General features: G+C 38.4%; 1 protein-coding gene across 1 annotated transcript in view; it reads left to right on the top strand.

Moving 5' to 3' along the window:
- Positions 1-12,032, top strand: part of LOC121962973 (prospero homeobox protein 1-like) — a 51,087-nt gene extending 39,055 nt beyond the window's left edge. Inside the window, exon 7 of the mRNA XM_042513327.1 lies at positions 10,839-12,032. Coding sequence (XP_042369261.1) covers positions 10,839-11,024 — 186 coding nt within the window. The 3' untranslated portion in view covers positions 11,025-12,032. The remainder of the gene's footprint in view (positions 1-10,838) is intronic.
- Positions 12,033-14,070: the final 2,038 nt, after the last annotated feature.

Below are 14,070 nucleotides of genomic sequence, written 5' to 3'. Positions count from 1 at the left end.
CGCGCGCACACACACACACACACACACACAAACACAGCAGCACATTAAGAGCTCTAGTATTGTCTCTACAATAGAAAAATATTACTGACCAACAACAAAGTGGAACTCAAGGCCACAAAACGAATGAATGGCAACAAAACGGAGAATGTCCAGGTGTGTGTCTGTGTGTGTGTGTGTGCAGGTTAGGGTCATCTGAAACTGAAAAGAGCAGCATCTTGCAGCAGAAAGATGGCTTGAATAGGGATAAGCGAGCAGAAAATTGATCAACGATCGAGTATGGGGCGTATACGTAAACTTGTAAAAAACGCTTAACCACATGCTGAGCCAGTGTAAACGTGTACACACACTTTAGTAAATAATGGCAACGTCTCCCACGTTAATCGAGGGAGAAAGACTACAAGTAAAACAAAGAAGAGAGGGAACAACACACACAAACAGCCTTTTGTTTGTATACCTTGAGAATCTAACATATGGTGTTTGTATGGTGATTTCTTAAGAGCCTGGTGTGTGTGTGTGTGTGTGTGTGTGTGTGTGTGTGTGTGTGTGTGTGTGTGTGTGTGTGTGTGTGTTTCCCTTTGTGCAAGACGGCGAGTGAGGATGGAAAGGAAAGAGAGGGATGAGTAGAAAAGCAGGTGCAAAGACGTATGGAGAGGGAAAGAGGCAGAGTCAACTGAGGACATGCAAACACACAGACAGCCCAGACGTCTCCATCAGTCTCATGTTGACAGCATGAAGAGAAAAGGCATTAATCCTTTAGGAGATGGAGGAGTGGTTTATATTCACAGGAGCGGAGAGGAGGAGAGGAGGAGAGGAGGAGAGGAGGAGAGGTGGAGAGAAAGGGAGGTGGGGATAAACAGAGATGAGAGAGGTAAAATGAGACAAAAAAGAAAGGAAGAAGGGTGAGTAACTATTGGATAAAAAAGAAGGGAAGGTGAAGAAGAGGTGGTGAGAAGAAGGAAAGAAAGCTTTTACAGAAAGAAAATAAAGGGGATAAAACAAGAAAAAATTCAGTGAAGTGTAACTACAAAACATGTTGCTTATTACTGAGGTTATCTTACAACAAGTATCATTTACTGCCATAATAAATAAGTGACTTCAGTAAAAGAAAAAAAAACATATCAGTTTGATCAAGTTATTAAGTGATAAATTCATTATGTCCTGCCAGGTTTTTGTAGTGAAAATAAAAATAAATCCTTCAAGAATTCTGTGTATCTTGATAGTTCAGTGATTTATCATTAAGATATTGACACAAATTTAAAAAAAGAAGCTGAACTGCTGGAATTAGCTCAAACCTGTTGGCTGAAGCAAAATCTAATCTAAAAGCTGAATAGAAAACATCCTTTAATTGCGCCACAGGAATCGGTGGGATTTTGGTACAAAATGAAAAGCTGCATTTTTTGGAACAGGCTGATTACTTGGCCTGGGGTACTGCTGCTTGCAGCTTCCTCAATAACTGCTCATACAAACGACTTCACTTCTGACACTGCACTTGCTCTGTGTCTCCTGAAATATACACCAAAGCACCAAAAAGCTATAGATTTCTGATGATGTTTACATGTGAACAATATTGAATTTTATTGCTTTTCCAACTCATACCCAGAAATAACTTGCAAAGCTTGCAAAAGCCCTTAAAAATGGAATATATAATCTTAAACCTTCTGCAATATACTGAATGAAATAAATTATGATATACTGCAATTTATTATCTTTTATTCAACTGCAAATTAGGAAAACTTTTTCAGTATGTTCTTCTCAGTTTATTCTCACATTTCTATTGCAGAAAAATGTATCTTGCTGACTGAAAAAGCACTTGACTTTATTATTCTAATCTCGTAGGCTACTAAAAGTTTAATTTGCAATGTTATTAATTAATGCAACAAAAAAAGACTACACTCATTACAACATTTACCTAACAGACATGTTAGTGGTTACATGTCAGAATCAGATTTTACTCCCAAAATATAACTTTTACAATATGATGCATTATTATTCATTATTCTACTTATCAATATGTCAGAACTGAAATCAGTCAGTGAATGTAAGTTCATGTGCTGATAATGCCTCTTTCACTCTGCACTTCAATTAAAAATCTGAATGCAGGGCTTTTACTCCGTTGTATTAATTGTTTTACTTCAGAAAAAAGTAAAATTTAATGTTTTGAGTACTTTTTCTACCACTGTCAATATCTAAAATTCCCAGTTCAAGAAAGGGGTATGAAGTAAAGCAAGACAGCATTTGCCTGGACCTCAAAATCACCAAATCTGCCCCTGATAAACACACCTGTCTCAGCTACAGTATTCTCAGTCATTAACGCCTGTAAAATACACTTAGCGGAGGTACTTATCTCCAAATAGGCATATCAGTCACTTGCTTTGACATAACCACCACAGCTATAAAGAGGATGAATTAAACTATTGGAGGAGTTTTGCTGGCAGTAAGGTTATTATAAGTTAGTGTGGCAAACTTGACACGCTTGATTCTCTGCCGAGCCCTGCTGCTCCATAGAGCCACGAAGCGCCGTCCGCTTGTTATTCAAAGTTTATTCACAGTGAGCACGACCAAACTGCACCAAACTCAACACTGCATGCTACCTCCAGAAATACACCTTCCGAGTGTGAACTAGATCAGATGCACACCTCTTAATATATACAAAGGACACACACACACACACACACACACACACTTACACACATACATACAGAAGCTCTACAGTTAGATGATGATTAGCTTGACAAACTACTCTTGCGCCCACTGAGGTTTCGTATGTGTGACTGAATTTGCTGCCTGCATAAAGTGAGGATGCTTTCCTGGGTGGTGATGGCTGAAGTTCCACATAACTTTAACTTAAGTCTGTGTTAAGTTTTTTCTATTTCGGATGTGTTAAAATGGGCCAGTGTGTGTGTGAAGAAGTAACCTACTTATAAAGGGCTCTCCTTTATTCTAAAAATAAGTTTTAGTACAACACTGGCCTTTGGTGCTTGTGGCCTCTACTGTAAGAAATAACAAAATTAGCAAAACAGACATCACTGTTGCTAAGTGCTTACCGCTACTGCTTCTGCACTTCAGGTAAGGGTTTGTGGCTCTGCGGGTGGTGCTCTTTTGTGTTTTTAATGCACATTTTAATGCACTTTCTTCCTGTTTATTCAAACAAGCAGCTCCTGTTGTTGCTACTAATAACATAAAATACACCAGCTGTTTGTTTTTCAGGAAAAAAAGCAAAAGTAACCACGTTTTGAGAGCTGCAAATTCTGTTAAATCACTTCTTATAACCAAAATACAGCAGTGAAATTAATATTCATAGTTATGAGATTGTATTTACGGTTATTGTGGTTCAATATATGAAAAACTGTTACACTGTTGACACTAAAAAGACGCTTACAATTTTGAGATTAATGCATCTTTGCAGTTGTCCTTCATATACTTAAACAAAAAAGCCTGTATCTTCACACTCATAATAAAACTAAATGAAACGGCAAAATACAACTGAGACAATAAGGCAGAAATGCAGATTATGTCACCAAAGACCAAAGATTAAGAAAATTGCAAATAACAAAGATATTATCTTGCAAAATAGTGGAAAAGGGTTTAGGAAGGTTTAGTAAACACATCAGGAAAAGAGGCTTTAAAGCAAGTGACATTTGTTTAAAGCAGCAAATGTTTCTATCAAACTTTTCACTTCAAATATCTAAAACATAAGTGTGATGTATAATAAACAGTAAGTTTCATATTTCCAAGGAGAGATGAGAAGCCAACGAGGAGGACAATGAAGAGAGAGAGTGAGAAGATGAGAACGAAACGAGGAGGAAAAAAGAGGGAGGGGAGAGCGTCCCAGTAGGCCTCTTTGTTGGGCAGCGATGTAGAGATTTACAGGCTCTTGTCCTTCTGTGTGTGTGAGTGCATCTGTGTGTGTGTGTGTGTGTGTGAAGAGAGAGTAATTGAGCCTCCCTTCATCCAATATTTACCCACCAAACCGGAGCAATCATGCGAATTATGTTTACTGGGAACGAAGTGTCTTTCTTCCTCTTTATCTTTCTTTCTCTTTCCCACTTTCCCACTTTCCCCATTCCTCGCCCACTCTCTCTCTCCTGGCAACTAGACGCCATATCAAGATCCAAGCCAGGAGTAAATCACACACACACACAGACACACAGATACACACACACACACACACACACACACACACACACAGGGGAAACAGGCCCATCTGTATTGATGATGGCCTAATTTAGATCTCTTTATTGGACTGATTTACGATGGCCAGACAAATCTGGGCATCTGGACCCAAGTGTGTGTCTCTGTGTGTTTGTGTGTTTGTCCAGTTGAGCTGATACCCGACCGGACACACAATATCCTAATATGCTTCATTTCATTCTTTCTGCTTGTGTTTTTTTTTCCTACCTTCCTGTGAACCAGTGGTGTCCTTTTCTCTCCCCGTCATAGTCTTGTTTCAGCACTTTGAGTCCGCTCACCGCTGCAATGATGACGCATGGCATCCTGAAACATTTTAGAAACACACTAATCATCATGCTGAACAAGGCAGTGGCAGCGCTGCAACATAAAAACAGGGGCCAGGGCCTTGACCTCTAGGTCAAGGTCACTGAATCTCTTACTGTCTTACTGTGAGTGGAGTTTATTGTATCACAGCTCTTTGCGATTTAGATATCAATCACAAACAACAAGCAGACATAAAAGGCACACACACACACACACACACACACACACACACACACACACTTACACACCACATCAATACACACATATTAAAGCAAGACACGTAAACAACACACATAAAGGCACTAAGTATACTTGAGAAAAGGCAAATTCTGCTCTCATAATATTAACAGGGTACTAAAATCACATCATAGTGGAAGAAAAAGACAAAAAAAGATTATCAAACACTTAATATCAAAAAAGCTACTTGAAAAATCAAAAACAAAAAAAAATAACAGGAGTTAAATGTGAGTTTTTAGTCTCCCACTGTAAGATTTTGCAAAGACTGGGGATCATGCAGTGTCACTATTTGTACCACTACAACTGGATAATACTACACCAAACTACCTTAAGAAATATGATGTTTTAACAAATCCTTACATGTATGGAAAAACATATAACATATAAGCACAATATAGACAGTGTAAAATGGTGATAGCATTATTCTCAATTCGGTATTAATATAATCCATAAAGATAAACTGCATTTGTGTAAAAACGTTGCATTTCGGATTTTGTCTCCTCAACTTGACATAAGCCTCCACTGGATAACCGTGCTGTTTTAGAAAACAGCGACCATAGACCATAAGTGCTGCTTGTTGGATCAGATACAAGCCGAATTAAACCAGACTCCATCAGTTTCTCCTCTTTTTCTGTAGAACAAGAGAACCGAGACTTGTTTATGTTCGTGCAGCTTCATGGAGTCACCTCCATGTTTATTGTCTACCTAGTTTGCTATTGTGCTCCTGTTTAGTGCTGGAAAAAGCACAGCTATTGGTTGTTAATGTTAACATCATTGAACTTCAGTGTTTGCATGAGCCAAGACTAAAACTTATGATGATATTAAACATGTTTGATTTAGTCGGGACATCTACACAAAAAAAAGGCAAACTTAAGACAGCTTGGAATGAGTTTTATGAGATCACAGGTGTGCCACAACCCAAGCAGAACGCCCATGATTTTATTCCAACACTGGAAATTTGTGTGTGACAGTGAAATGAAAAGTTGTTTGGTGTAAGACTCGCAGCATGTTAGGTGTTTCAAGGATGCACCCAACTATGAATTTGACTGTTCACATCAGCACGGAAAAAAAAAAATTAAGAAAAAAAAACACTTCTGGGAAGACGTTAAAAAGAGCAGATTTGTCTTTTTTTAAGATGAGAGCAAATTTGAACAAGAGCAGGATGAAGGGATGTAATCCAAGAGGGAGAGGACGCCTCAAAGGCACATTCATCTTCAAGATCAAGCTCAGGTTTCAACTTTTATTTGTCCCAGTGGGGAGATTCACAGCTACTATTAAAAACAGCAGCTTGACTTTGGGGCTTTCTCAGTTTTCTTGTGGCGGTAATAGAAAAAGGCGAAGGCTAAAATTACCAAAATGTTTTGGCACTTGCTGAGGCTTAATAATCAAACCTCAGTTCTTTTTTCAACCTTTTTTTTTAAATGGATAAATCCCATTTGTTACAATTAGGGTTTTATTTTCTTTTTTTCCATTTTATTTTCATTTGGAATAGCCTATTTCATAGAGTGAACAAAATCTTGTAAATATCTTTGCATACAACTCTTTTCTAGTTTTTGATATCCATGTACATATGCATTTGCACATAAAAAGTAATCCAGTAATGATGGCCAGTAATTTTGGCCATCATTCCTATCTGTAATTTATTTATTTAATCCTTTCTGAATCTCTATTCCAGGAGACACCTGTGTACCAAAATAACATATACATTATACATATTTACACTCAAGAAAAGTGTGACTGCAAGTAAAAAAGTACGATTTTTAAAACATGCAAATGGAATAATTTTTCATGTCAAATCATAACACGTGCGCATCGGATGAATCATTCTAAACTGGCACGCTCCTGCCTGTTGTGACAAGACTGCCCCCATTTCTCTGTAAAAGGAAATCAGTTTGCCCAGAGTTGTGTCATAGAGAAAACGGTTAAGTTCTGCACATATATTAAGGCTCTGACACAACAATATCAGATCGTCAGTGGGCGTCTGTGAATGTAACAACAGTCAGAAAAAGCTAAAAAGCCGTTTATCACTCTCAAAGGTGTTCAAACATGTCGGTCTCCGATGCCCTCTCACCTGAAGTCACCTGAAGGCTGCATTCTCTTCCAGCAAGGTTAGATATGACATCTTAACACCTGCTTTGTGTTAAATCAGAATTATATACCCTGCATGCCTATTAATAGGTGACCAATTAACCAGCTGGCTACAAATGAACATACAGCATGTGCAATTTTCTATAAAATAAAAACTGGGACACTCAATTTTCATAATTTATTATTTAAATTAATTATCTATAAGGATGAAAGGGTATCAATTTCATAGGTATTCAATAGGCTACATTTGACTAATGTATTTGTTAACCAATTAATTAACCATTTTAAATATTGTCTTGTATAGCCTTTTTTTAAATTATGGTTTTTATTAAGTTATACATTAAGTTAAAAGGTGTGTTTTTAAATTCTCTGAGACAGCAGAGCCTTTATCATTTAAGGATCCGCATAGTCTGAGGCAGTTCTAAATTTGTTTGCACAGATTTGTGCGTATGCACTGTTTGTAAATAAGGCCCAATGTCACCATAGTCGAGCACAGACATGATTGTAGACTGCACAATGGTATTTCAAGTACAAAAATCCAATTTTGACCTTCAGTTTGCTTGATAAGTGTGAGTCTGGTATCCAGCCAGAGTCCCAAATATTTACAACATTCAACAATTTCAACCCTGAAGGGTTTGGATATGGGCAGTGGGCTAGATAACCTTAGGTGACCTAGAGAATAGTAAAAAGACTTTACTTACCAAGTTTACTGCTGAGATCTCAAATGCAGCATCACTAAAAAAGAAGAAAAACAAGCAGTCAAAGTTGTGCAAGAACTGTTTGATGTAAACATTCATCACAGTTTATGGACCGACTCCCTGGTTCACTTTTGACCTGTCGTACTTCCTGTAGTTGCAATAAGAGATTATAGCTGACATTTTGAAAGTGCTCACGTTTGGTTTCACCTTCACATAAAGTGGTTTAGATGATCTGGCATGTTTACAACTGAGACAACTCACTACTGATTGTCTCACTGCTCTTTCTTGGTCTTTGTTATAGACACTTTGCCAAATTCCCAGATCCAAGTAATGATTCTTATGAGTGCGATGTGACAGGAAGAACAGCCATAACTACAAAAAATAACAACTTTTCCATCTAAAATTCACCATGTGGATGTTGCATCAGCATAGGTATCATCTGTAAAGTTTAATCTTTTGTGTGTGTGTGTGTGTGTGTGTGTGTGTGTGTGAGAGAGAGAGAAGGAACATGTGTGTGTGTACAGTAGTGTCTATTGCAAGACAGTGACAGAGGGCCTCATTGAAATAACTGTGGTCTCAAGGGGCCAGCTAAAAAGAAAGAGAGGGTAGGTGAGGGTAGACAGAGTATATGAGAGTCCAGGGAATCATTTAGGGTGTGTGAGTTTGAGTGTGAGTGTGTGTGTATGTGTCTGTGTGTGTGAGAGAGAGGGGTGATTCATCCGTTCTGGTGGCGGCTAACCTTGGCATGTCCTGCCACGCGTGACGGGGTTACACCCAGACGGCACTCTGTCGTCCTCTAGGTGTGTGTGTGTAAGAGTTTGTTGGGGTGTACAAGAGCATGCACCCCGTCTGGAAGAGTCTGTCTCCTGTGTGTGCGTGTGTGTGTGTGTCTGTGTGTCTGTGTGTCTGTGCATCTGCATGCAAGAAAAGAGACAAAGAAGAAGAAAAAAAAAACGAGGAGGGGGGAGAACCCTCGTCAGGTTGTTTAGTGTCTTTGTATGATCTTGCCCCCGGGAGAAAGGGCAGAAAAAGAATGAAAAATGTGTGTGTGTGCCATTGTTCTGCTGTCAAACATGGCTATGAGCACACACACAGCATTTAAACGCACACGCGCACACACACACACACACACACACACATATACAGAGCAAAAGCCCTGTGATGACAGTATGTTTATGCCTGCATATGGAAAGGACAATTGTATCCCTGCAATCGCTTCGTTCTTTTTTAAACTCTGCCACCCACACACACACACACACACACACACACACACAGACAGATCACAGACAACTGTTCACCTGGCATTGTCAAGGACTGAGTGCTTTTCATCTGTCATTGTGTGTGAGTGTGTGCATAAGGAGCTCTTGACACCAAACACACACAGCTGGGGGCTTTTAAGAAAGGGGAAGTACACTTAGGGGAAGTTGACAGCTGAAGCAGAAGTTGGTTCAGGAATAGTATTATATGGACACCTGAAACACGCACACGCTTAACCTGATTCTTCATCATTTTCATTTTCATTTTCATCACAGAATCACTTTTCTGAAAGCAATGTCTCTGTATCTTAAGATGTTTGCATTTCAATTGTGATTTAAGACATGTGGATGTCCCTTGATGGACAGAATATTGTCTTTTAGACCCCCTTTTCATTAAAATGTGTCTGGTATCCAGATCGTGTTTAGATGTGATTTAGCTTGATTGAATTTATTTTTGATAAAAACGTGTCTCCAGCAACCACATTCAGATCCAATTTAGATCCACTTGCTGTTTCCAAATAAGCCCTACCCCCACCTGTCAACAACTGTTATAAGAATTTAAAAAAATATATATATATCTAAAAACTGCAGATACAAAGGGTGCACAACATTATATGTTGTGCATTTTTAGAGACAATTTTGTCAATTTTAGACAATTTTAGAGACTTTATTTCTTTTTGGGTATTGGATCAAGAAAGCTGGAAGATATGATACTGTTTCTAAGAAGTTCAGACGCAAAAATAGGATTGATACCCTCTTGATACAGATGAAGGACATCAGTAAGTAGAATTAGTGGCAATAAAGTCTCTAGCTGACTCCACATATCAGTAAAATAAGATGGAAACAGTTCCCTAGCAGCATCACTATAAGCTGGCACAAAATATTTGCTGGTTCATAGTTTTTATGAAACATACGTCAGAGCAAGTCAGTAAGATTTAGAAGGCAACAGTGAGGTTGACATAGATTTAACAGGACTGACTGTAAAGACAGTGATCAACGGGAAGAGCACATCACAGATGAGGGAGAGACACTCAGTGCAATACACACAGTATTGTTAGCATCAGGTGAAATAAAGCCCAGTGTGTCCCCACAGCGTCAGTGACAGGTGACAAAAAGCTGCTGCTGCCTCACTGGTTTGAAACATCCGTGCATGTTTGCGTATCTCGCTCATGTAGCTGTTGTATGAGAATTGAAAATATGATAGCATTCATACTAATGTTTAATTTGGTCACAATGCGTCCCTCACCATCTCTGATCTGGCCAATCAGATCACACTCTGTCCTTAGTGTATTTTGGGTGCATTCGTACTTATACTTTCATGTGGTCAAGATCTATCCAGTTGCAATCTGATCACAAAAAAAATACTTAATTGCAAGGTATTAATGGGGCTTTAGTGGCCATACCACATTTAAAAATGTATGTCTATTTTATTGTTTTTAGTTTTAATTTTTATTTCCCATTCCTATCTTTTATTATCATCCGTCTTCTTTATGTTATGTTCTTGCATCTTTTGCTTTCTTGTTTTAATCTTACTTCAATTTTGTTTTACTTCTGCTTGGCCTTCCTATTTGGCTCGCTGTTGTTTTATTGCCTTTGGGGAATCCTGCTTTTGCTTTTGCTTTTCTCTGTCTGTCAAAGCACTTTGTAAACTCTGTTTTTAAAGGTGCTTTATGAATAAAGTTATTATCATTATTGTTTTATAGTTGAGGTTTATACTTCCTGGAAGAGTGGAGGCTGTTAACACAGATGAATGTGAACTGTTTTGGAATGAGATGCTCACATATCACACAGGGGTGTAATGTACATTAGTCCATAAACTTTTGACCTTATTATGAGTGCTTTAAGATACTTTCGACCCCAATGATGCTCATATAGAAGTAACACAGTTCTGTATTTTTAGCACAAATGCTTTATTGTAGCTTCAAATTTCGGACAAGAAAGGGGAAGGTGACTGAGGGAAGTTCCTCTTTAGTTCAAACAATCAAAGCAGGCATTTCACTCATGATTTCCTTTTTTTTTCTACCTCTTTCCCTCCACTTTTGTCCACTTCCTTTTTATCTTTTAGGTTCCTGAACGATTCCTGGAGGTGGCCCAGGTTACTCTGCGTGAGTTTTTCAACGCCATCGTGGCTGGAAAAGACGCAGACCCCTCCTGGAAGAAGGCCATCTACAAGGTGATCTGCAAACTGGACAGCGAGGTTCCAGATGTCTTCAAGTCCCCAAACTGTCTACAAGAACTCCTCCACGACTGACTAAGGCGGGGGAGGAAACGCGGCGAACAAGACAAAAGTCAAAGGACCGTGAGAAGACTGTAAGAAAACACGAGTTTGACTAGGGTTGAGGTCTTTGGTGAAATGTGTTTGACGTTCGTAACACGCTGCAGAGACTTGAAGTGGTTCTACTTCTGGAGAGGTTTGTTGATGGTTGTTTTTGGTCAGCCCAACTTCTAAAGACAAACCTGCCCTCAAAATGTTTTATAAAGAAAAAAAATATTCCTCTTGAGCGAGGCAGAGGGTTCAAACTCAGAGTCGGAAAATGCTCAAATTAACAAATTGTGAGACTTTTATAAATTAAAAGCGAAACAGTGAAGATCCTTGCACTTACAGGAAAGCTCCTCCTTGCCGGGAAAGCCCATCTTCTCTTTCTCCTCCACCTCGTCCAATCTCACTCTTCATCCCTGGAGGAACAAACGGATGAGGAAGATGATGGATCAATCCTCAGTGACTTGGGGTCGGGAGCAAACTAAAAATAAAGATGATAATATATAAAAAAAAATCTTTTTATTGTGGATGTTTTTAAGTTACATGGACATTTTTGAAAAAAAAGTGATGTTTCTGTATTTTTTCTCCTTTGTATAAGCTTACAGCTCTCTTCTATGAACCCCTCAGTCACTCACATAGATACACACACACACACCACACACCACACACACACAGACATACACAGACACACACAGACACACACAGACACACCTCATTAATAGGAAAGCACAGTAGCATTCCCAAATCCTCACCTGAACCCAGACAAACGACATAAATAAACTTAGTTGTTGTTTATTTCCCTTCTTTTTACTTCTCCCTCTTCTTACTGTACTGAGACTTACTGGGTGTTTGTTTTGATTGTGTGGCTCTCCCTGCCCCACCCTTCCCCTGGCCGCCCCTCTTGGATCATGTTGCATTCAGGCACGCAGAGCATCAAAGACAAAAATTGTTTTTAGATTCAATAAAAATCAAAAATTACCAGTCTATTTTTTACAATTTTGAAGAGTTAGTACAGACATGAGAAAAAAATTTGTTTAACCAAACTGTTATCCTGTTACTTATTTTACTTATTTTTAATACTAGCATTGACAGTTGAGAATGACTACTTTTCTTTATTTTCCTTAAATTTTACAAAGCAAACTTTTTTTTTTATTTAAATTTTGTTATGCATGGTTGGTGACAAAGTTACATACTGAATGTTGAAAAACACACTTCAGCGTCAGTGCTTTTTGGTGGGTGAACTATAAAACAGCCACGCTGTTTCTTAATTGGGTTGGAATTTCTGTACTACAATTTGTGACAGAAGAATACACCAGTATTTATACATCTCTGATAAGCTAACATCTGGCCCATATCTGATTAATTTATGATATTTTCAAGATGTAGCACTGATGCTGGATAAATTCAGAGCACAGAGGGAATGTTGACATTGTATGTTTTTGCAAACCATGGATATTTTTCATTTGTACGCTCCATATTTAACACAAATGTTAAAACTTCATGTTTCCTTAATTTTATATTTTACACCACAGCAATGCTGTTTAGGTTTGGACACAAAACTAACTTACTCACAGTTCGGGAAACATCATGTTTTGGCGTAAAACTTCCTGTTTGGTCACCACAAAACAGCTGGAAATGTTTCAAACTCGTGTTAAAAAAAAATCCCACTTTTGTCGTTACATTTACAGCTGGACATTTCCTGAAGTGTCATCAAAATACTCCTGCTTTTGTTTCTACAAACATGGCTGGAGTTGTCTCAAACTCATATTAAAAGACGCCTTCTTTTGCTGGTCTCTAGGAATGGTCTGCTGCTGTCTGCTGACTCATCTCATATAAATGTAATTTTAAGTTATATGTGTGAAACGTATAATGATAACATATCTATAATGCACAAAAAGGTACAATGCCAACATTTCATTGTGGGATTGGCCAGAGCATTGATGACATGTCATTGCTTTAATTATTTTAATATTTTTCATTGTGTTTTACATATTTTGTTGCTTTATTTGCCTTTCTCAGAATATTCAAAAACCTGATCACATATACATCAATTCTATGATTTCAGTGTGTAATATGGTTTAACAGTGTTGTAAATCATATTTTTTTTTAAAAAATAACCTTGCAACAATTAACAGGAACCAACCCATTTACTCCAGGTTTATGAGCTTTGTAGGTGACTCTCTGAGCAGCACATCATTCCCACATGATACTAATACAAGAATTAACCTTCATGGTTCTCTGGGATAAGCCAAATTTCGGCACAGTGACAATTTTAAAAACACTGGTGACTAACTGTGGTATAATCAGCTGTTCTTAAAATTGAGCTCAAACATTCAGAGATGTCAAAAAGCCCAACTGTATCCCCCGTTAAGAGAACCCTGAGAACCTTGAAAGAACCTTAAGTGACCACAATCAAAAACAGATTTTTCTCTTTGCTCTGGGTGCCAGAGGGGCAGCTGCACCGACCGGGTCATGTGTGAAGTGTTTAAGGTTTAACAGCAGAAAAAAAGACATAGGACAAAATGCTGATATTTGTAGCTTGTATAGATGTAATAATTACTCTGATCACTCTGATATTGTTATTATTTATAATTGAAATAATTATTCCTATTAATGTTATTCTGATGATGATTATTATTAATGCTTGCGACAGATTTGACCAGTGGTTTACTCATTGTTTATCCATCACACGGCAACATGAAATAAATTATTCTTTGAAAAAAAAAAAGGCGTGATGTACTTTTCTCTGGTCTATTTGCACTGGGCAGAGGTGTGGAGGGCGTTGACCGTTTGCATGTGCCTGCCCACACACACAAACACACACCAAATCGCCATCAAGCAGTAACTAGGCAACATGATGGCCACTTTAACTCCGTCCGTGCCCTCCCTCCCTCTCTCTCCGTCTCCCTCTCTCTGGATTCTGTATAGGGGACATGTGATCCCTTGTTGTTGTTGCTGATGAATTGAAAAGAGGAGCGCTGTGTGATTATTGTCAGCACAAAAGCCTCAAAAAGCTGCTGACGCCTAGATTAGCCAG

Source organism: Plectropomus leopardus, chromosome 24 (genome assembly GCF_008729295.1).
Source record: "Plectropomus leopardus isolate mb chromosome 24, YSFRI_Pleo_2.0, whole genome shotgun sequence".
Classification (NCBI taxonomy): domain Eukaryota; kingdom Metazoa; phylum Chordata; class Actinopteri; order Perciformes; family Serranidae; genus Plectropomus; species Plectropomus leopardus.
Note: the sequence above shows the minus strand (reverse complement) of the source record. Positions and strands in the feature narration are given on the sequence as shown.